Genomic DNA, 25,536 nt, shown 5'->3' with positions numbered 1-25,536 from the left:
CTCACTTCGTGGGGTCAGTGCTGCATAGCAGCTCATACACAATAGTCAGGATCTATACTCATACTCAGCCAACTGGAAGGTCAACCCTACCTGTGACAGGTCAGCAGTAATAAAAACCCACATACAATGGGAGGGTTCGCATAATCCACATAAGAGACATTCCTGGATCACTTAGCTCAGGTGATCAAGGAGATTGTGCCCCTGAGCCCCATAAGGTACCTACTATATATAAACACTACACCAAGACTGGAGGCATGGCAGATATGCATAGTACACTGATGAAACATGTACAGAGAGGTAACCAAATGGGGAGATAAAAAAATGCCCCAAATTAAAGAACAGGAGAAATTACCAAGAAAAAAAACTAAATGAAATGGATACAAGCAATCTACTAGATACAGAGTTCAAAACAAAGGGTATAAAAAAATCTCAAGGAATGTAGGTTAAGAATGAATTCATTCAGTGGGAACTTGAAAAGACAGTAAATAAAAGAAGCATAATTGATTGTACAAATAATGTGGAGATGTTTTTCTCTAAATCTATGTACTCTGGTTGACTAATGTCACCCTGTTAAATTTAATGGTCTAAAAAAAGACAAACATAAAAAATGTCAGAAATGAAGAATACAATATGTGAATTGAAGAATACACTAGAAAGAATCAACAGTAGGCTACATGAAGTAGAGGACTGAATCAGTGATTTGGAAGACAAGATAGCTGAAAATATCCATTTAGAGCAGCAAAAAGAAAAAAAGGATAATTTAAGGGACCTCTGGGACAACATGAAGGCATAAGAAGATATGCATTATGGGGTCATCAGAAGGAGGAGAGAAAAGAGATTAGAATGTATTTAAAGAAATAATGACTGAAAACTTCCCTAACCTGGTCAAGAAAAAGACACACCTGTCCAGGAAGTGCAGAGAGTCCCAAACAAGATGAAACTAAAGCTACGTCACCAAGAAAAAGCATAATTAGAATAGCAATGCTTAAAGACAAAGAGAGCATCCTTTTTTCTTAGAGAGAGAGGCAGGGGAGAGAAAGAGACAGGAACCTCAAGCTGCTCCTGCATGTGCCTTGACTGGGGAATCAAACCAGCAACCCTGGCACTTCGGGATGATGCTCCAAATAACTGAGCTATCCACCCAGGCCTTAATTTTTACTTATTTTATTAAAACATTATTTTTATTTTATTTACTTATTTATTTTTTTTATTTAATTTTTAAATTTGTGTTAACATGGATTCAAGTGTCTCACTCAATATAACACCCTCACCCCTCAACGATGTGCCCCCCATTATACTGTCTCTGCCACTTCTTCCCCTTACTCCCTGTCCACCTTCCCTTTTGGATTTGCTGTCCTATTATCAGTATCATGTGTTATGTATATCTAACTGGGCAAATCCCTTCACCTTCTCTGATCCCATCTCCTCACCCCCCTTCCCTCTGACTGCTGTCCCTCTGCTCCCCATGACCCTGCTTCTGCCTATTTTGTTCCTCAGTTCACCGTGTTCATTAGATTCCACATATGTCAGGGACTGAAAAACCAACAGGGTTTTTAGAGTCTGGATTTCTGGGGGACAGAGGTGTGGGGAACTGGCTTAAGCTGACAGTCTGCTCAACCCCCCACCCCTCGCTTGCAGAAAGCTAAGCCCTTCCCCACACCTCCATGTTAGCTGTGATGCTTGTCCTGCCCTCCATGTTCCCCGGAAGGAAAGACTGGCTTCTTTGTGTAAAGTTAGGATGTTTATGTATTGGTGGGGGTTTTCTGCACTTGGTGGTATTCTTGGATTGCCTTGGAAACTGTAATCAGAAAAGATCTTATTGATTTGCTAATGTCCCACTTTGCCCTTTTTTTTTCTTTTAATAATTTTATTTTTTTAATGGGGTGACATCAATAAATCAGGATACATATATTCAAAGATAACATGTCCAGGTTATCTTGTCATTCAATTATGTTGCATACCCATCACCCAAAGTCAGATTGTCCTCTGTCACCTTCTATCTAGTTTTCTTTGTGCCCCTCCCCCTCCCCCTTTCCTTCTCCCTCTCCCCCCTCCCCCCATAACCACCACACTCTTATCAATGTCTCTTAGTCTCACATGCGGCTTTTTTCTGCCAACAGTAATTGTAGAGCCCTCCTGATCCCATCTTTTATTCTTTAATTCTTTAAGTGTATTTTTCTTTCTTTTTTCTTTTTTTCACAGAGACAGAAAGAGAGTCAGAGAAAGGGACAGACAGATAGGAACGGAGAGAGATGAGAGGCACCAATCATCAGTTTTTTGTTGCGACACCTTAGCTGTTCATTGATTGCTTTCTCATATGTGCCTTGACCACGGGCCTTCAGCAGACCGAGTGACCCCTTGCTCAAGCCAGCGACCTTGGGTCCAAGCTGGTGAGTTTTGCTCAAACCAGATGAGCCTATGCTCAAGCTGGCGACCTCGAGGTCTCGAACCTGGGTCCTCCACATCCCTGTCCGATACTTTATCCACTGCGCCACCGCCTGGTTAGGCTTTAAGTGTATTTTTCTTAATTCTGCACTATTCTCGCTTGGGACCTAAAGATACTAATTGTGCAGGTTCGTGACAAGTGGCGCCTGAACCAGGGACTCGAGAAAGGGAGTACTAAACTAAAGGAAGGTGATGGAACTACCCAAGTGCATGCAAGTAAGTAAAGCTTTTGAGAAGTAAAGCCTTGGGGCAGAGTTTTGGGGGAAAGTACAGTGTGTCCATAAAGTCATGGTGCACTTTTGACCGGTCACAGGAAAGCAACAAAAGATGATAGAAATGTGAAATCTGCACCAAATAAAAGGAAAATCCTCCCAGTTTCTGTAGGATGATGTGGCAGCATGTGCGCATGCGCAGATGATGATGTAACATCATGTATACAGCGGAGCAGCCCATGGCCATGCCAGTCGAGATGTGGACGGTATAGAGGAAAGTTCAGTGGCTCACTAAATTCGAATCCATGACCAAAGTGCAATGGAAATATCGGCGCGTTTATAAGGAAGTGCCACCACATAGGAATAACATTACTTGGCGGGATAAGCAGTTGAAGGAAAGCGGCAGTTTGGTGGAGAAACCCCGTTCTGGTAGGCCATCAGTCAGTGACGAGTCTGTAGAGGCTATACGGGATACCTACCTAAGGAGCCCTAAAAAAATCTGTGCATGAGCCCACATCGAACTGCACTGAATAGGTATGAAACTGGGAGAGTTTTCCTTTTATTTGGTGCAGATTTCACATTTCTATCGTCTTTTGTTGCTTTTCTGTGACCGGTCAAAAGTGCACCATGACTTTACGGACACACTGTATAATCAGGAGTAATAAATTATGGGACAATTAGGGTCTTTTTGTACAAATGTTTTTTATTTGAGGAGAAAATGTTGTTTAATCAGAGTGAGGTAGAAATAGAGGAATGTAAATATGAGAAGAACTTGGAGTCTGAGGATGACTTGGGAGATAATAATGCTCAACCCTTTGCTCCTCTGTGCCCTTATTGTGTTGCTTCCAGAGTCTATAGCTCAAACTCTGGGAAATCCCCGCTCCAACAATCTTTAGATCAGGCTCGAGATACAGGGGCCAAAACAGAGGAATTAAGCAAAATTAGGCAAGGTGCTGACGAGCCATTTCAAGAATTTGTTTCCCAGCTGACTCAGGCAGTTGAAAGAATAGAGGCAGACAGAGAAGCAGGAAGGAGTTCAGTAAAACAGTTAGCGTATGAAAATGCTAATTCTGTTGGCCAGGCTGCACTTCGGCCTCACCGCAAGAAGAAAGATACAGGGGATTATATCAGAATATGCGCCGATGTTGGGACATCACATATGCAAAGTCTTGCTTTGGCCACAGCGCTTAAAGAGAGGCTTCCAGGATTGTTTGATAAATGAACAAACGAAAGAAGGAAGGTCAGGGAAGTACTTCTGCCCATGGATCTTGTTTCCAATGTTGTAGCAACGGCAGCTGGGTCAGGCCCTGACGGGCAGTGGCTACTGCAGAAGGGCAGATGATTCAGGGAAACATGACAGAGCCTTCCCCGCCCTGTTAACTAAGTTTGTAGCTCAGCTAAAATTGAGGTAGAGAAATCTCAGCATAATCAATCTGGGCTGCCAGTTGCAGCAGCTGTTAGAATTTGAGAATGAATAGAAGATTTAGGTATTAGGAAAGTTACAGCTTTTTCTTGTTATTGTTTGATTTTCTTTAATGTTTTAGCTGCAATATCACTTTGTTTCTTTCCTATTCTTTGCCTGGAAATTAAGGCGGGGGATGCCTGTTTGGATATGGCTATACAAAATTTTCAGAGATTTTTTGAGAAAGAATTTTGTTTAGTCTCATCCTTCTTTTGTCCCTCTCAAAAACTGCCCTGACTAAAATCTGAGCATGGCTGTTAAGGTCTATAATGACCAAGAGGAACAGGAAAAAGTAAACAGAGCCCAAAGTGATCAGGCAAAATACCAGCGCTTGGCATAAGCCCTTCCTCATACCTCCATGTTAGCTGTGATGCTTGTCCTGCCCCCCATGCTCCCCGGAAGGAAAGACTGGCTTCTTTGTGTAAAGTTAGGATGTTTATGTATTGGTGGGGTTTTTCTGCACTTGGTGGTATTCTTGGATTGCCTTGGAAACTGTAATCAGAAAAGATCTTATTGATTTGCTAATGTCCCACTTTGCCCTGTAATTAAAGGAAGATGCAGTGTTTGACGGCAGCCATGTTTTTCTGCTAGGGCGGTTTTTTTCTGCCAGCAGTAATTCCAGAGCCCTCCCGACCCCATCATTTATTCTTTAATTCTTTAAGTGTATTTTTCTTAATTTCACACCATTCTTGCTTGGAACCTGAAGATACTAGTCACGCAGGTTTGCGATACACATATAAGTGAGATCATATGATATTTGTATTTCTTGGACTGGCTTATTTCACTTAGCATAATAAGCTCCAGGTCTATCTATGTCATCACAAAAGATAAGATTTCCTTCTTTTTCACAGCCACATAGTATTCCATTGTGCATACCATATGTACTACAGCATTTTATCCACTCGACCACTGATTGACACTTGGGACGTTTTCAGATCTTAGCTATTGTAAACAATGCCGCAATAAACATGGTGGTGCATATCTCCATTTGAATTAGTGTTTCAGGCTTTTTAGGACATATTCCTAGAACTGGAATAGCTGGTCAAAAGGCAGTTCCATTTTTAATTTTTAGAGGAAATGCCATACTGTTTTCCACAGTGGCTGCACCAGTCTGCATTCCCCCCAGCAGTGCAGGAGGTTCTCTTTCCTGCACTGGAAATATATTGGCAAAAATTGGAGATATATTGGTAAAAATATTGCTATGAGAGATACTGGAGAGTTTACTGCCTGTTTTATTCCAAGATTTTTATGGTTTCTAGACTTACATTTAAGTCTTTTATTCATTTTGAGTTTGCTTTTGTGAATGCTGTGAACTGGTGGTCTAGTTTCATTTTTTTTGCATGTACCAGTTCAATTTTTCCAACACCATTTATTAAAGAGACTGTCTTTACTCCATTGTATGCTCTTACCTCCTTTGTCAAATATCAATTGGCTTTAAAGGTGTAGGCTTATTTCTGGGTTCTCTGTTCTGTTCCATTAATCTGCATGCCCGTTCTTATGCTGTACCAAGCTGTTGTAACTATACTCTGTTACAATGATGTTGTAGTATAACTTGATATCAGGAAGTGTGATCTTTTTTACTTTGTTTTTCATTTTCAAGATTGTGGAGGCTATTTGAGTTCTTTTATGGTTTCGTATAAATTTTTGGAATATTTGTTCTAGATCTGTGAAGTATGCCATTGGTGTTTTAAAAGAAATTGCACTGAATCTAAAAATTGCTTCGGGTAGTAGACATTTTAATGATGTTAATTTTTCCTACTCATGAACACGGTATACATTTCAATTTGTTTATATCTTCCTTGATTTCTTTTTCCAATGTCTTATAATTTTCGAACTACAAGTCTTTAAATAACTGGTTAAATTTATTCCTACATATTTTATTATTGTTGTTGTTGTTGTTGCAATAGTGAAGGGGACTGCTTTCTTAATTTCTCTTTCTGACAATTCATTATTGGTGCATAAAAATCCCACTGATTTCTGAATATTAACTTTATACCCAGCCACATTGCCACATTCATTTATCTGGTCTAGTAGTTTTTTTACTGAGACTTTAGGTTTTTCTATGTATAGTATCACATCATTAACAAATAATGAAAGTTTTACTTCTTTTCCAATTTGGATGGCTTTTATTTCTTTTTCTTTTCTGAATCCTGTGGCTAGGACATCCAGAACTATGTTGAATAAGAGTGGTGAAAGGGGGCACCCCTGTCTTGTTTCTGATCTTAATGGGATTGCTTTTAATTTTTTCCCATTGAGTATGATGTTGGCTGTTGGTTTGTCATAGATGGCCTTCATTATGTTGAGGTATGTTCCCTATATTCCCACTTTGCTGAGAGTTTTGATTATAAATGGGTTCTGGGTTTTATCAAATGATTTTTCTGCATTTATTGATATAATCATGTGATTTTAATCCTTCATTTTGTTTATGTGATAAATCACATTTTTTGATTTGCTAATATTGTCCCAGCCTTGTCTCCCTAGAATAAATATACAAATTTAATACAATCCACATCAAAATCCTAACGTCATTTTTTAAAGAAAAAGAACAATCGATAACCAGAGCTGTGTGGAACCATAAAAACCCCAAATAGCCAAAACAATCCTGAGAGGGAAAAAAAAAAAAAAGTATCACACTATCTGTCTGAAATTATACTAAAGAGCCACTATAATCAAAACAGAATGGTACTGGAAGAAAAATAGACATACAGACCAATGGAACAGAATCGAAAGCCCAGAGATAAAAACACATATATATGACAAATAATCCTAGAGAAGGGAGATAAAAATACAGAAAGGAGAAAAGAAAGCCTCTTCAATAAATGGTTCTGGGAAAATTGGAAAGCCACAAGCAAAGGAATGAAACTTGACTACAGTTTGTCCCCATGCACAAAAATTAATTTAAAATGGATCAAAGACCTAAATATAAGATCTGAAACAATAAATTACATAGAAGAAAACATAGGTGCTAAACTCATGGACCTTGGCTGTTGATTATAATTTTTGAATTTGACCCCAAAAGCAAGGGAAGTAAAGGCAAAAATAAATGGATGGGACTATATCAAACTAAAAAGGTTCTGCACAGCAAAAGAAACTGACAGCAAACCAAACAAGCAGTCAACTAAATGGGAGATGATATTTGCAAACAACAACTCCGATAAGGGGTTAATATCCAAAATATACAAAGAACTCACAAATCTAGCCTTGGCCGGTTGACTCAGTGGTAGAGTGTCAGCCTGGCATGCAGGAGTCCCAGGTTTGATTCCTGGCCAGGGCACACAGGAGAAGCGCCCATCTGCTTCTCCACCCCTCCCCCTCTCCTTCCTCTCTTTCCCCTCCCGCAGCTGAGGCTCCATTGGAGCAAAGTTGGCCCAGGTGCTGAGGATGGCTCCATGACCTCTGCCTCAGGTGCTAGAATGGCTCTGGTCGCAACAGAACAACGCCCCAGATGGGCAGAGCATCGCCCCCTGGTGGGCATGCTGGGTGGATCCCGGTCGGGCGCATGCGGGAGTCTGTCTGACTGCCTCCTCGTTTCCAACTTCAGAAAAATACAAAAAAACAAAAACAAAAATAAAAAACAAACAAACCAAAGAACTCACAAATCTCAGCAACAATCAAGCAAACAATCCGATCAAAAAATGGGGAAAGGGCTTGAACAGACATTTCTTTCAATAAGACATACAAATGGACAACAGATGTATGAAAAAATGCTCATCCTCACTAGCTATTCCAAAAATGCAAATAAAAACTACAATGAGATTCTACCTCACACTTGTAAGATTGGCTGTTATCAACACAACACATAAGAACAAGTGTTGGAGAGGTTGTGGAAGAAAAGAAACTGTCATTCACTGCTGGTGAGAATGTGAACTGATACAGCCATTATGGAAGAAAGTATGGTAGTTTCTCAAAACATTAAGAATAAAACTACCATATGACCCAGCAATCTCTCTACTGGGTATCTACCCCCAAATTTGAAAACATTGGTACATAAAGACACATGTGCCCCCATGTTCATTGTAGCATTGTTCACAGTGGCCAAGACATGGAAACAGCCAAAGTGTCCCTTGACAGAGGACTGGATAAATTTGATGTCATACATATATAGAATGTAACACTACTCAGCCATAAGAAATAATGACATATTGCTGTTTTTAAATCATATTGCTATTTACAATAACATGGATGAACCTTACAAACATTATACTGAGTGAAATAAGTAAATCAGAAAAAGCTAAGAACTATATGATTTCAAACATAGGTGGGATACAAAACTGAGACTCATGGACATAGATATAAGTGAAGTGGTACCAAAGGAGGGGATTGTGAGGGAGAAAATGGAGGAAGAGATTAAAGAGGGTCAAGTATGCAGTACTGGAGAGTGATTTGACTTTGGGTGATGGGTACACAACACAATCAACAGTTCCAATGCTATAGAGATGTCTACCTGAAACCTATGTACTATTATTGATCAATGTCATGCCTTTAAATTTAATTTTCTAAATAAATAAAAATAAATAAATAAATGAAGAGCAACAACAAAAAAAATAAGAGAAGGAATATCACTACCAATTTTACAGAAATTAAAAGGATTATAAGAAAGTATAGGTGACCCTTGAAGAGCGTAAGTTTAAACCATGCAGGTCTACTTACACGTGATTTATTTTCAATAAATAGTGTATATTTATTTTCTCTTCCTTATGATTTTCTTAACATTTCTTTCTCTAGGTTAATTTATTGTAAGAATATAGTATATAATACACATCAATACAAAATATGAGTTAATCAAATGTTTATGTTATTTGTAAGGCTTCTGGTCAACTATAGGCTATTTGTTAAGTGTTGGAGTAGTAAAAAATTATATATAGATTTCTGTGTGTGGGGTCAGCACCCCTAATGCCCATGTTGTTCAAGGCTCAATTGTACATTAAACAACTTGTATACCAATAAATTGGATAAATTAGATAATATGGAAAAATTCTAAGCAACATAATCTAGCAAGGCTGAATCATACAGAAATAAAAATCTCAACAGATCCATAATTAATACAGTGATTGAATAAGTAATCAAACATCTTCCAACAAAGAAGCTTCTAGCATCAGATAATTTCAGTAGTGACTTCTATCATACTTTTAAATAATTAATATCCATTCTCCTCAAACTCTTCTAAAAAATTGAAGAAGAGGGAAGATTTCCAAACTCATTCTATGAGGCCAACATTATCTTGATACCAAAACTAGACTGAAAATTACAGACCAATATCTCTTATAAATACTGATGAAAATATTCCTAAAATTATACTAGCAAACTAAGTTCAACAGCATATTATAAGAATTATACACCATGAAAAACTGGTATTATTTCTGGAATGCAAGACTGGTTCAACAAAAATCAATGTAGTATACCAAATTAACAGACTGAAAGAAAAACACTACATGCTATTTTTTTCTGATGCAGAAAAAAGCACTTAACAACATTCAACACTTTTTCTTGATAAAACACACACACACACACACCTCTACAAACTAGGAATAGAAGGAAACTACAACATAATAAATGCCATATATGAAAAATCTATATTAACATCATATTTAATGATAAAAGACTGAAAGCTTTCCTTTAAAACCAGGAACAAGATAAGGACACCTGCTTTTACTACTTCTAGTCAACATAGTATTAGATGTTCTCGCCATAGGAAAAATATTAAAACATCCAAATGAGAAAGAAGTAAAATTAGCTGTTTGTAGATGACATGATTTTATATATAGAAATCTTAAAGATTCTACCTAAAAGACTTTTTAGAACTAATAAACAAATTTAAAAAAGTAGCAGGATGTAAAGTCAACATACACAAATTGGTTGTACTTCTATATACTAACAATGAACAATCTAAATTGGTTGTATTTCTATATATCATACTAACAATGAACAATCTAAATTGGTTGTACTTCTATATACTAACAATGAACAATCTAAAAAGAAAATTAAGAAAACTATTCCATTTTACAGTAGCATCAAAAAGAATAAAATAGGAATTAACTGAGAGGGTGAAAGTCTTATAGAATGAAAATTATACAATATTGCTGAAAAAAAATTAAAGAAGACATAAATAAATGGAGACATCTTGTGATCATAATTAGAAGAGTTAATATTGTTGAGATGTCCATACTACCTAAAACTATTTATACTTTCATTTCAATCCCTATCAAAATCCCAATGACATTTTTTCCAGAAATAGTAAAATGAATCCTAAAATTCATATAGACTCTCAATGAACCCTGCATAGCCAAAACAATCTTATAAAGAATACTTCTTGATTTCAAAATTTTAATACAAAGCAACAGTTATCAACATAGTATGGAACTGGCATAAAGATAGCACTGGATTTGGCAATGATTTCTTGATTATAATACCAAAAGCAAGCAATAACAAAAAAATAGACAAATTAACCTATATGAAAAATATTTTGTTAACATTTTTTGTATCTAAGGATACAATCAACAGAATGAAAAGGCAAGCCATGGAATGGCAGAAAATAATTGCAAACCATGTACCTGAAGTTAATATCCAGGATATAAAGAACTTCTACAACTTAACAAGGACACAATTAAAAAAAGTCAATAGACTTGAGCAGACATTTCTCCAAAGAAGATATACAAATGGCCAATAACCATAAGAAAAGATGCCCAACATCACTAATTATTAAGGAAATGCAAATCGAAACTATGAGATACAACTTCATACCCATTAGAATGACTAAAATTTAAAAAATAGAAAATAACAAGTGCTAGTAAACATGTAAAGAAATTGGGACTCTTGTGCACTGTTGATGGGATGTAAAATGGTATAGCTGCTATTATTGCAAACAGTATGGCAATTCCATAAAAAATTTAAAATAGAATTGCAATAAGATCCATAAATTCCACTTCTGATTATATACCCAAAAGAACTGAAAGGTTGGTCTCAATGACATATTTAATTATACATTTTCGTAGCAGCATTATTCCCAATAACCAAAAATACAGAAGCAACCAAAGTGTCCACTATTGGATAGAAAAATAAAATATGGTATATACATGCAATGGAATATTATTCATCTTTCAAAAAAGAGGAAATTCTGATACATGCTATCACATGGATGAACCTTGAGGATTTTATCTTTAAAGTGAATAAGCCAGTCACAAAAAGACAAACGCTGTATGATTTCATTTATATGAGGTACCTAGGGTATTGAAATTCATAGAGACAAAGTACAGTGGTGGTTGCCAGGGGCTGGGGACAGGGAGAACGAGGAGTGACTGTTTCATGGGTATAGAGTTTCAGTCTTACAAAATAAAAAGAGTTCACCCTGGCTGGGTTGCTCAGTAGATAGTGTCATCCCAGTGCACCATAGGTGAAGGGTTCGACCCCTGTCAGCGCACATACAAAAAGCAAGCAATGAGTACACAACTAAATGGAACAGCTAAGTGAAACAAGTTGATGTTCCTCTCTCTCTCTCTCCTTCCCCCTCAAGTCAATAAAAAATAATATAAAATTAAAAAAAAAATAAAAAGAGCTCTGTGGAATGATGCTGGTGATGGCAGCATAACAATATGAATGATACTGAACTATACACTTAAAAATGGTTCAGAAAATACATTTTGCTATGTGTATTTTATCATACGTTTTAAAAAATTAAGTCTGTTTTTAACCTAAGACAAAAAAAATAAAATCCTCAATAAGAAAGAGACCTTACAAATAAAAAGTAAAAATAGTCCATTAAAAACAGGTAAATAATATGAAGAGACCATTTTAAAAATAACTGGGTAATAAATGCATGTAACAATGTTAACATCAATATTCAGAGAAATGTATATTGGGAAAATACATTGTGATGTTATACTTAATATATCACATTATCAAAAGGATGCACTCTTTCTCACTCAGACATAGTGCATGGGAGCCCTGGTCAGCAGAACAACAGACTAGTAATAATGACAAACCTGCATGTTTTAAAAAAACTTAAAATGTGCTATAAAATAAAGAAACTGTCTTTTTACATGCATGGCAAATCTGGCAAGATGTTAAGGTAAACTCCCAGCAGTCAAAAAGACTCTAGAAGGCACCTTCAGGCAAGTAAGGGAGTAGTAAAATTAGGAGCATCCACTTAGCCCTGGTGAGTTAAAAGGTCTTAGGCACATCTTAATAGAATTTTAGGAAGAGAAAATACAGTGAGTAGGGGAGGAGTACATGTGAGGAAATAACCACCTAGAACCCATTAAACACCAGAATGGTCCGATACAAGAATCATAATAAATCCCAAGTAGAACAACTGAAATGAAATTTACATTTAGAAGTACCATAATAAAAAAAAGGAGATGTACATTTTTAAAACTGAAAGGAAAAAAAATACTAATAGAACTGACTTCTCAACAGTAACAACAGAAGCTAGAAAGGTATGAAATACATTACGGTGCTGAAAAAAATAACTGTCAATTTATGTTGTGCGTGTGTGTGTGTGTAAACATATAGAAAGGTCTTTTATGCATATAGCAAAATAAGCATATAAAACAAATGAGCAAAGTAATGTCAACAAAATAGTTCATATGAATATAAAATTGCTAAAGATTGATAAAGGATTTAAGAAAAGTTCTAGGATATAGGAAAAAATGGCAAAACAAAAAATTATAAACATGGGTAAATCTAAATAGTACAGACTAAACAAAATAATAGTTCATGGGATATGTTTATGGGGTTAAAAGAAATAAGATAAAACTAAAATGAGGGTAAGTGAGGGTAAAACATTCTGAGGTTCTTGTATTTGTAAAAGAGGAAAATAAAGGATTAACTTTAGACTTTATTAAGATGATTATAAACATTAAGCTTTCTATGGTAATCAATCTAAGAATAGAAATACACTGTATAACTTTCAAATAAGCAGATGGAGAAAAAATTTAAAAAGCAGAATTTATGAATGAAAATAAGATGGTAGAAATAAATTTAATTTTATTGGTATTACCAAAAAAAATTAAATAACTACCCTCATTGAGTTAAAAGATGAAGATTATCAAACTGGACTAAAATATATTTAGCTACATACCATTTACAATAGAAACAGTATGTAGAATAGAAAGTAGAGTCAAGGGCTAGAAAAAACTATAAGTAAATATTAACAAAGGAAGGGGTACAGTATATATAAATATCAAGCAAAATAGTTAAGGGAAGAATCATCACTAGATTTAAGGACAGTGAAAGTAATATAAGGAAGAATTCACCAGAAAGTGTAAACAATTCCAAAACCATAAAACCTAACAAAATACTTTCAAAATATAAAGAACCAGTTGTCAGAATTACAAAAAATAATTTATGTATTCACCATCAGAGTAGAAGTTTGTAACATATATCTCCCCATAACTGTTTGCTCAAAGAGGTTTTTTAAAAAATCAATAAGGATACAGATTTGACCAGCAAAATTAATGGGCTTGGTCCAATGCACATATATCAAATGCTGTACTCAACAACTAGGAAATAGGCATTATTTTTCAAGGAAACATAGACTATTCACAAAATCACTAGGAACAAAAGCCAGTTTCAAAAAATTTCAATGAATGCATATTAAACACATTTTCTAACTACAATGCAATTAAACCAAACAAAAACCTTACATTTGTAATTTAAAACTTCCAAATAATTTATCAGTCATAAAAAGTTAAGAATAGGTATATATGCAGCCCCATGTTCATTGCAGCATTGTTCACAGTGGCCAAGACATGGAAACAACCAAAAAGCCCTTCAATAGATGATTGGATAAAGAAGATGTGGTACATATATACTATAGAATATTACTCAGCCATAAGAAATGATGACATCGGATCATTTACAACAACATGGATGGACCTTGATAACATTATACTGAGCGAAATAAGTAAATCAGAAAAAACTAAGAACTGTATGATTCCATACATAGGTGGGGCACAAAAATGAGACTTGTGGACATAGACAAGAGTGTGGTGGTTACCAGAGGGGAAGGGAAGGGAGGAGAAGGAGCGGGGGAGGGGAGGGGAACAAAGAAAACCAGATAGAAGGTGACGGAAGACAATTTGAGTTAGGGTGATGGGTATACAACCATAATCAAATGTCAAAATGACCTGGAGATGTTTTCTCTGAATCTATGTACCCTAATTAATCAGTGTCACCCTGTTAAAATTAATTGTCTAAATAAAAAAAGAATGTTAATTTTAAAAAAAGGTATATATGATACAACCATAAAGAAAAGCCAAGAAATGATACACAAAACTGTAAGATAATGGTTACCATGGTGAGGGGTGGGGATAAACCATGGGTAGTAAGGGTTATATCATTAAGCAGGGATCTTTAAGGGCATTAACACCTTTCTATTTCTTACACTAAGAAGTAGGCCCATGGCCTTTTTGTTCTATTACTATTTAAACTATATAAACATATATATATATAAATATATATGCAAATATATATTTATGTGTGTAAGTTATTTAATAATAAAAATTAATAAAAATTTAGTCACATATACTTGACAATATGATTCTATATCCAAATTTTTTTCTCAGAAAAACTGAACAAGAACATCAAAGATTGGGAAGAGAGAGTGGTAGCTGAGTTGGGGAATAGTATTGACAGAGATATTACAAAGACCCTGCTTTTCTTCTGAGCTTCAGTCCTCCATTTTACCCAAATGCTTCCTATGCCCCATAGAGAAACTCTTCACATCTTCTCCCTCGCATGTTTTCTAGTTTCTTTTTCTTTTTTTTTTTATTTTTTATTTTTCTGAAGCTGGAAATGGGGAGAGACAGACAGACTCCCGAATGCGCCCGACCGGAATCCACCGGGCACGCCCACCAGGGGCGACGCTCTGCCCACCAGGGGGCGATGCTCTGCCCCTCCGGGGCGTCGCTCTGTCGCGACCAGAGCCACTCCAGCGCCTGGGGCAGAGGCCAAGGAGCCATCCCCAGCGCCGGGGCCATCTTTGCTCCAATGGAGCTTCGGCTGCGGGAGGGGAAGAGAGAGACAGAGGGGAAGGAGAGGGGAGGGGTGGAGAAGCAGATGGACGCTTCTCCTGTGTGCCCTGGCCGGGAATTGAACCCGGGACTTCTGCACGCCAGGCCGACGCTCTACCACTGAGCCAACCGGCCAGGGGTTTTCTAGTTTCTGACCTGTGTTTTTGGTCAAGACCATCATCTTCTCAGTTACCCATACTCCTCTGCCTCTCACCTTTTTCTGAGTTTCCCATTTATGTCAGTTTTCTCTTCCATTTATAGCTATATCATAACTCTGCTACTGGCTTACTAATTGTTTATTTATATAAGTGTATAACACCCTAGCATCTTGCAAGTAATTTGTTTAAACTACAATTTCAATAAACGTTGATTAAAGGAAAAATAAACTGACCATTAAGAGAAAAATGAGACATTTAAAGGGATACTACTACTATAGTACTAGCAGCTAACTGCTCTTGAGTCCATAATATGAGACAGAAACTGTTCAAAGCACTTTGAAAAGTATTAACCTGTTTTACAGATGACAAAACAAAAGCACAAAGAGGTTAGTAATTTGCCCCAAATTTCACTGCATCCGTATTTGAACTTGGTACATCAGTTACAGCTGTCTGTCAAGTTTAAAAGTTTATCAGATTAGGAAAAGAATTTTTTTAAAAGACTGAAAAAGGCATATGAAACTGGGAAGAAATAGGACTCAGAGAATAGGTAGTGAGTTATTAGAAAGAAGGGGGCAAATTGTGAGAGTCCGTTAAGAAAAACAAATTTGGGAGAACACCCTAAGAGGCCCCAAGTTTCTAGTAAGACCGAGAGCATTTGAGAACGTGCCAACAAAGAAAGGTGAAGAGGCAACACTTCTGAGTCAAACTGAGCTGGTCCCTGCAAAGGGTTTTGCCTATTTCTTTTTTACCCACCTGAGCACAACCCTTTTGTCAGCTCTCTCTTCACCATCCAGGGCTCTTTCCCTTGCTCCAACAATAATATCACACTTGGCTTAGAAAAACAAAGTCCTGCATGTACAAAAAGAAACAGAATTTGGTCATGCTGCAGATATCCCGGAACTCACATCCAGTCCTTTGATCATCAGGGAAGAAGGAACTGAACAGTAAGAAAAATGTGTTAAGGACAGGTATTCACAGGGTAGGAAAGCTGAAGCTTCCAGCACAGGTTAATAATAGACCTGTCCACTGGCAACTCCACAAATATTAAACCATATTTGGCACAGGCATCACACATTGAGCCACGCCCTTCAGATGTTATCCAGAAAAATCATAATGGTGGTAGCAGAGCCCCTTATCAATAGAGAAACACAATTCTGCAAGACATTCTTACCCAGGGATACCAAGAGCCTGTAGTTCTCCAACATCACACTTCTGTACAGATGCCTTTGAGAAGAATTTAGACAGTCCCACTCCTCTTGGGAGAAGTCTATGGCCACATCCCTGAAGGTCACCAACTCCTGAAATGAAATAATAAGTAAAATACGCTCATTTTTTACCAAGTTTACCTCATTCATTTTGCCCCATCCACAGTGGGCTCTCCTTGATATTTCATCCTCAAATATGCCAAACATGTTCCTCTCCCCCAGGGCTTTTGTACTTCTCCAATCATTCTGTATAAAAATAGCGATGCTCCTGCCCCAGGTCTCTATTCCCTTAACACTGGTTGTTTTTCTCTATGGCACTTACTTGTTGTATTTACTGTCTGCCCCCACCTTCACTAAAATATAAGCTCCTGAAGACAAAGCATGTTTTTGTTTTGGTCCCTGCTATATTCCCAGTTACAAAACACTAACTGGCACACATGAGGTATTCAAAGATTCATTCACTGAATACACTGAATAAAGAAAGAATGGTTTGAAAGTTCAAGAAGCTGTAAGAGGATTAAAAGCGAGACCAGAAAGTGCTTGCTGTATCTCTGAAATATGTGCTAGAGACCAAGCAGATCGTCAATTCCTTTTTAAAACTCAAATACTTCAATCCAGAGGACCCTAAAATTTCTGTAAAAAATTGGCTGCTCCATTCTTTTTTTTATTTTAATTTTATTTTCTATAATTTTATTTAGAAAATTAACTTTAACAGGATGACATTGATCAATAAGAGTACCTAGGATTCAGGGAAACATTTCTATAGCATTTGAACTGTTGATTATGTTGTACACCCATCACCCAAAGTCAAATCACTTTCTGTCACCTTGTATTTATCTCTCTGCACTTATACCTTCACCTTCTCCCACATCTCCCTTCCCCACACCCCCTTCCCCTGGGAACCACTTCACTTTTATCTATGTTCATGAGTCTTGGTTTCATATTCCATCTATGCATGAGATCATATATTTCTTAGCTTTTTCTGATTTACTTATTTCACTCAGTATAATGTTCTCAAGGACTATCCATGTTGTAAATGTCACTATGTCATGATTTCTTATGGCTGAGTAGTAGTATTCCATTGTATATATGTACCACATCTTCTTTATCCAATCCTCTATCAGGATCAGGAGACACTGTGGTTGTTTCCATGTCTTGGCTGCTGTGAATAATGCTGCAATGAACATGGGGGTGCATGTGTCCTTATGTACCAATGTTTTCGAGTTTGGGGGGTAGATACCCAGTAGAGGGATTGCTGGGTCATATATATGGTGGTTGGATTCTCAATGTTTTGAAGAACCACCATATTTTCTTCCATAATGGCTGTATCAGTTTACATTCCCACCAGCAGTGGATGAGGGTTCCTTTCTCTCCACAGCCTCTCTAACACTTGTTATTTCCAGTTTTGTTGATAATTGCCAATCTAACAGGTGTGAGGTGGTATCTCATTGTAGTTTTGATTTCACTTCTCAAATAGCTAGTGAAGATGAGCATCTTTTCATATATCTGTTGGCCATTTGTATGTCCTCTTGGGAAAAGTGTCTGTTCAGGTCCTCTCCCCATTTTTTAATTGGCTTGTTTGCTTGTTTGTTGCTGAGCATTGTGAGTTGTTTATTTTGGACAGTAACCCCTTATCTGAGCTGTTGTTTGCAATATAATCTTCCATTTAATTGGCTGCCTATTTGTTTTGTTGTCAGTTTCTTTTGCTGTGCAGAAGCTTTTTAGTTGGATATAGTTCCATTATTTATTTTTGTCTTTACTTCCCTTGCCTTTGGGGTCAAATTCAAAAGTTGTTCTCTATGGCTAAGGTCCATGAGTTTAGTACCCACATTTTCTTCTATTTCACTTACTGTTTTAGCTCTTACATTTAGGTTTTTGATCTATTTTGAATCAATTTTTGTGTAAGGGGACTGTAGTCGTTTCATTCTTCTGTATGTGGCTTTCCAATTTTCCCAGTACCATTTATTAAAGAGGTTTTCTTTTCTCCATTGTGTGTTGTTGGCTCTTTTGTTGAATATTATTTGTCCATATATAAGTGGTTTTATTTCTGGGCTCTTGATTCTATTCCATTTGTTTGTATGTCAGTTTTTCTACCAATACCAGGCTGTTTGATTACCATGGCTCTATAGTATAATTTGAAGTCAGGTAGTGTAAAACTTCTAGCTTCATTACTTTTCTTTAGGATTGCTTTGGTTATTTGGGCTTTTTTATGGTCCCATACAAACCTGGTAATTTTTTGTTTTATTTCTTTAAAAAATTACATTGGGATTTTGATGGGGATTGCATTAAATTTGTATATTGCTTTGGGTAATATGGCCATTTTAACTATGTTGACTCTTCCAATCCATGAACATGGAATATTTTTCCATTTTATTGTGTCTTTTTAAATTTCTTTCAATAATGTTTTGTACTTTTCAGTATACAGGTCCTTTACATCCTTTGTTAAGTTTATTTCTAGGTATTTTTTCCCTGCAATTGTAAAAGGAATTGTTTTTTTAGTTCATTTTCTGATGTTTCATCACTGGTATAGAAAAGCAATAGACTTCTGTATATTGATTTTGTATCCTGTGACTTTACTGTATTAGTTTATTGTTTCTAAGAATTTTTTGGTGGAGTCTATAGGGTTTTCTATATACAGGATCATGTCATCTGACAAAAGTGATACCTTTACTTCTTCTTTCTCAATATGAATGCCTTTCATTTCTTTCTCTTGCCTGATTGCTCTGGTTAAAACTTCTAGAACTATGTGGAATAAGAGTAGAGAGAGTGGACAACCTTGTCTGGTTCCTGATTTTAGAAAAAAAAGCTTTCATATTTTCACCATTTAGTATGATATTAGCTGATAGATTGTCATATATGACCTTTATTATGTTGAAGTAATTTCCTTCTATTCCAATTTTATTGAGTGTTTTAAACATAAATGGATGTTGGGATGTTATATCTTATCAAATGCCTTTTCTGTATCTATTGATAGAATCACCTGATTTTTATCCTTGTTATGTTGATGTGGTGTATTACATTGATCAATTTATGTATGTTGAACTCTCCTTGTGCTCCTGGAATGAATCTCACTTGATCATGATGTGTTACTTTTTTAATGCGTTGTTGTATTCTATTTGCTGGTATTTTGTTTAGTATTTTTGCATCCGTAATCAATAGAGATATTGGTCTATAGTTTTATTTTTTTGTGTTGACCTTGGCAGGTTTTGGTAGGAGGGTTATGTTGGTCTCACAAAATGTGTTGGAGAGTATTGCTTCTTCTTCTAGTTTTTGAAAGATTTTGAGAAGGATAGGTACCAAAGCTTTGAATGTTTGGTAGAATTCATTAATGTAGTCATCTGGTCCTGGGCTTTTGTCTTTGGGGAGGTTTTGATAGTTCTATTTTCTCCCTGCTTATAGGTCTATTTAGGTTTTCCAGTTCTTTGTGATACAGTCTAGGAAGATTGTATAGTTCTAGGAATTTATCCATTCCCTCTAAGTTGTTGGATTTGGTGGCATATAATCCTTCATAGTATTCTACTATCATCATTTGTATATCTATGATGTCTGTGGTAATTTCTCCTTTTTCATTTTGGTTTTTGTTTATACGATTCCTTCCTCTGTTTCCTTAGTGAGCCTGGCCAGTGGTTTGTTGATTTTATTGATATTTTCAAAGAATGGTTGTTCCATTCATAATACTACTTCTGCCTAAATGTGCTGGGCAAAGTTCTTAAAAACTTGCAAGCCATGCTGAGATTCAGTTGAATTCCAGATTTTAATGTGACCACTTGCTGATGAAACTAATATACATTGTGTGTGTGTGTGTGTGTGTGTGTGTGTGTGTGTGTGTGTAAAATTTGTTTTTTAACAAATTGAAAGAGGTAAATCTGTCATGGCAAGAAAAGACTTCATTATTGGTCATTTGATACAATTTGGTCATAAAAAACTGTCTCTATGAAATAAAAATTCCTTAAGTGTTTTTTAACAGTAACCTTTTTTCTTATTTAATTATATGAAGTAGTTTGTAATTTTTTCCCTCTCTGTTCTAGCAATAACATACCTCATATGTTGCAGTAATGTTCTTGTTAAGAATTTTGTTTATATGATATATATGCTTTCAAAATGTTTATAGCTTATGTAAATATACATAATAAATGTATAAATATTTTAATATATGATATACACGTTTTTACTTATTCTTTGACTTAATTTATATAGTCAGTGAAAACAATTACAATGTCAATATAGTTTAAATTTTAACCTTAACATATTTGACATTTAACAAATAATGTAACACTCAGTTTTGAAATCCAGTCATAATTATAATCAAACCAGACTGAAGCATAACAACCATTCCCTTTACCATGATGTCCTACAGAAACGTGGCTCCCAGCTGAAATGACTACTTCCCCTAAACTCCTGTCATGTGGTGACTGCCTTACTTTACATATCTCTTGTACCTGGAAATAAGGCAGGTGACCTCTTTGCAACTTATACTTGCTTCCAGACCATTCCTTTCCTACTTCTCCCTAAAGGGCACCTAGTTTTATATCTTATAAAATCAGACTATAAATCACACTATCCTTCATTTCAGTTATCTTACCAATTCCTGATAGATACCAATTCTTTGTCATTCCTTGAACACATGATTCACTCTCCCTTTCTCCAATGCTATTCCTGTTATAATCTTTGGTCATATCAATACCTATACAAATAATCCTCCTGTAATGCTCATGGCAAAAGTGAGGCAGGTCCACATTGATTCAGGCAGATAGTAGAGGAACTGGAAAGCCAGAAAGCATTGGGCCACTCCCAGTTATTGGATTCCCACAGAGGCACACAAGCAAACTGGCAGCGGAAAAACCTCTTCTTGTGGCAATGGGCAAGCAAACCGGCAAACTTCCCCTTACAGTGGCAGGCAAGAGATCCGTGCATCAGGGAAAGCACCCATAGCCTTATGTAGGCTATATACACATCGCTTTCTGCCACATGCTCATACATTATTCATGCAAAATGCAAGGGAGCAAGCCTAACCACACCTGTTTTTCCTACACTCTACCCCTTTAAGGTTGCTCGCCTCACAATCTATGTAATAGGTATCTTCCATGATCATCCCTGTGCGTGGGGTGAGGTATATTACATAAACAGTAGAGACTACAGCAACAGCACAAGCTTTACAATAATTAAAAAGGTGCCCTTCACAATGATGTCTCCGTGAGCACTCAAGGGAGGTGGCCAGGTGCAGTTTGTCCAGGGAGTTAGCTGGAGGCCCACCTATAGCTCCCTACCCCCTGGTGCCAACAAGGCCACCTATCATAGGTGGAGGGCCTGTACAGCCCAGGGCCATGCCCATAGAAGTCACTGGCCTTTAAGGAGGGCTGTTGGGGCAAGTAGGAGCATGTTTCCCTGCCGCCCAAAGCCTGGCTTGAATAAAGTGTCCTTGGTGCATATCTGCAACTAGATGGGAGCAGCTGCCCAGTGCAAGAGAGTTTCCTCAGGTGCCACCCCCCCCCCCAATCAGGGGCTCTCATCCAAAGTACTGTCCACAAGTGCAAAGTGCATGTCCATCCAGCACTGTTCCAGCAATTCTCTTATTTCTCCTCTTCACCTTCAAATTTCTACTTCTACTTTTTTTATTTCAGTAGTTTAAAATATTTTAATTGAGCACATGCTCCACACTAGTTACATTTCTTTTTTATTTTTACTTTAAAAAAAAATTTTATTTAGAAAATTAAATTTAATGGGGTGGCATTTCTACTGACTCAACGCCAGCTTAAGATATATCAATATATACTGCTCATAAAAATTAGGGGATATTTCAAAATGAATATGAAGTGATAAAATATCCCCCAATTTTTGTGAGCAGTATATTTAGCTTTTAAAACTTGTCCACCAAAGTTTCTCCTTCAGTCACCACCCATTTCCCTTTTTCTCTTGAAGGTAAATTATTTTTAAAAATTGTCTGTACTTTTTATGATTTCTATCGCCACCATGAAGAGGAATAACATAATATGACCTGTGTAACAGGATCACTTTGGCTGCTGTGTTAAGAATGGACTAGAAGAGAGTAAGGGTCAAAGTAGGGAGACAAGATAGGAGAGTATAGCAATGATCTAGTTGAGAGATGATGATTCAAACAGAAATAAAGCAGTGTTAGTATTAAAAATTGGTCAAATTCTGGATAGCTTTTGAAGGTAAAACAAACATAACTTCTTCATGGAATACTTCTTGCTTGAGTACCTGAGATAGGGAATATATGATATAAGAGTTTTCTAATTGGTATCCCCCTTTCTATCTTTGTCCTGTTAGGTTTATTATCAGTAGCAGCCAGAGTGATACCACTAAAATAAGAATCAGACCATGTGGTTCCTATGCCCTAAAACTTCCAAAGTTTTCACTTTGTTTGAGATGTCTGAGTTTGAGTTATCTAGAATACAATCAAATGAAGATGTTGAGTAGGCAGTTGGATATACAAGTCTGGATTATAGGAGAGAGGTCTGGGCTGTATAGAGTTTGGTAGCTGTTGCCATATAGGTGGTATTTACAGCTATGAAACAGGATAAGATCACCAAAAGAGGGATTGTAGACAGAGCACAGAAGAGGACCAAGGGCTAAACCCTATTAGTTAATAAATGCTTAATAAAAATTTGTTGAATGAATGAATGAATGTTTGGGCAAAAAAATAGAATGAAAAAGTTGGTCTGTATCTGGGGGAACAGCATTCCAGGCAAAGGGAACATCAAGTGTAAGGCCATAATTTAAGAATATATCCAACTCACTGCAAGGAAGCTAGAGTGGCTGGAACTGAATAACTTATAGACAAGAGAGAAAGGTTAGATGAGGTCAGAAGGACAGTCAGGGACTAGATTCTGTAGGACCCTCCAGGCCAAGGCAAAGACTTCAGTATTTATCTTGAATGGGTGGGAATCCATGGGTGAAGAATTTTAAGAAATAATTGGCTACACAAAAAAAGTTTCAGCCGAAGGAAAATTAATGTCTGCCTGTTTTAAAAAGCAGAAAAAATACTTCAGGAAAGAGAAAACACCAACTCACCTGGTACATGGCTTTAGGAAAACCAACAGCAATTTACTTCTCTGGCTCTTGTCTTGGGAAGTGGAAGTGTCCTTAGATGACTGAAATGGGAAAGAGGTCATGAGAAACCAGGTTTTCCTTGCAGCACCCAAAATCACCAGCTTAGAGATTTGTGGCTTCTCTCTTCCTGTTAAAAGAGGAGCATGCCTTCTCCAACAAAAAGAAAGCATAATAGAAACCTGGGAATTTGTTTATAATTTAATCCATACCTAAATCACTTCTTATTATTTTAAAAATATATTTTCTAGATTTTACAAATAAGAACTCCGAGTAATGTGATCACATTTATATAAAGGCAACACAACTAATTGCGCCAAGATCAAATAAAGGTCTTCCTGACTCCACAGTCCTCTCCAATCAATCAGTAGTGGCAACACAGTCTCAATCTCTGTACAATCTTAAAAACTACCGCGTTAACCACAGCTTTACACACATCAAAGTCAGTGGCCACAGGTATGGACACAGTCTCCAGGGTCACCATCTCCCATTCCCCCAAGTCTCAAATCTTAAGGAATTACAACTCACTGTTTCACTCACACACTCCAGTCACAAAGAGGCAAAAGATAAGGGAACAGGGGGACAGAGAATACTCTTTCACTCCTACTCACAATCTCACACTCCATTGCACCAGCCACTGACTTACACACAAATCACACAGATACGATGTGCACAGGTATATCAGGTAACAGTCTCACATGGTACCGTATCAACCACCCCGTTACACAGAGGGTCCGGGGACGGCGGCCCGGTGACTCACAGGCCACTCCTAGCTCACTCCCTACCTGCAGAACTGAACTGCGGGGAAGAGCGGTTCTCGCTCCCAAGCTCGGGTAACTTCTACTAGAGCCCACATCCAACCCTTAGAGACTGATGGAACCCAGCCCCGTGCCCGGAAAGAAAGGACACGTCCTCGGAGGACACAAAAAGGCCGCGGGCCAAATACACGCGGTGTCCACTGGGAAATGTAGTCCAGACCCGGGGGGCGTGGGGAACGGCACTCGCACTAGGGGTTCTAAACGCCACCACCTTCTTCACACGCCAGTCTCTCCCATATCTTCCAGAGGGAGCCGAGAAGTCCCTATTCCTGTTAGCTCCGGGCCTGGGTTCGCAGCAGCTCCTGAGCTGAGTTTTATACTAGACAACCAAGACTAAAATGTGCGGGCACAAGTGCTGGGTCCACAACCCTGAGCGATCCGGACAGAAGAATTTAGAGCCCAGTTAGCCGCAGGGGGCGGGGTCTATTTGTGGACTGGCATTAGTTCTGGCGTTTACACAAAGTGGAAAAAGGAATAGTTTTTGGAATTGGTAAGGGTACCTGAAAAATGTAGGTGGATGGTGAAACAGGGACTCAAGTGTGCAGGCTATTCTGTTTTTTCCCAGTACCCGCTTTTCCTTAGGGTGTGGGACTTGCTTATCTTAATATAGATGGCAGGGCGGGTCAGGGTAGAAAGTATGAATGGTTCTCTTGTTTGTCCTTTGGTGGTGGTGGCTGTGAATGTGTCCCCTCTCTCTAAAATGGCCCTTCTGCCCGGTATTTTCAAATGTCCCTTACTCCCTTCATTCAGATACAAATGTCACATTTCCAAAGAGGCTTTCCCTGCCCTGGACAGGTAGCACAGTTGATTACATTGATAGTCCCCACTACGCCAAGGTTGCAGGTTTGATACCTGGTCAGAGAAAGTATAAGAATCAACCAATGAATGCATAAATAAGTGGAACAATAAACTGATATCCCTCCTCCCCATCTTCCCTCATTCTGGCCCTAAAAAATATAAATGAATTAAAAATAAATAAACAAAGAAGCTTTTCCAGACCACACCTCTCCCCTGGCATTCCAAGACTGCTTAATGTAACTCTATACACCTTTAAAACAATGATGTTTATATTTTAAGTGGATAAAAAAGAGACCACATACTAAACCTGACAAACTCAAGAGAGGCCTGCATAGCAACATTACAAACTCAAAGATCTAAA

The 25,536-nt window shown here is 37.3% G+C and overlaps 1 protein-coding gene across 1 annotated transcript in view; it reads right to left on the bottom strand.

Annotated features, from left to right (window-relative positions):
• ZNF570 (zinc finger protein 570) overlaps positions 1–24,453 on the bottom strand; it is a 33,098-nt gene extending 8,645 nt beyond the window's left edge. Inside the window, exons 1-4 of the mRNA XM_066348369.1 lie at positions 24,345–24,453; positions 23,524–23,603; positions 16,458–16,584; positions 16,040–16,135 (exon numbers count right to left, since the gene is read on the bottom strand). Of these exons, the coding sequence (XP_066204466.1) occupies positions 16,040–16,135; positions 16,458–16,584; positions 23,524–23,532 (232 nt within the window). The 5' untranslated portion in view covers positions 23,533–23,603; positions 24,345–24,453. The remainder of the gene's footprint in view (positions 1–16,039; positions 16,136–16,457; positions 16,585–23,523; positions 23,604–24,344) is intronic.
• Positions 24,454–25,536: the final 1,083 nt, after the last annotated feature.

Source organism: Saccopteryx leptura, chromosome 9 (genome assembly GCF_036850995.1).
Source record: "Saccopteryx leptura isolate mSacLep1 chromosome 9, mSacLep1_pri_phased_curated, whole genome shotgun sequence".
In the NCBI taxonomy this organism is placed as follows: Eukaryota; Metazoa; Chordata; class Mammalia; order Chiroptera; family Emballonuridae; genus Saccopteryx; species Saccopteryx leptura.
The sequence above is the reverse complement of the archived record's forward strand: the minus strand, read 5'-3'. Positions and strand labels throughout refer to the sequence as shown.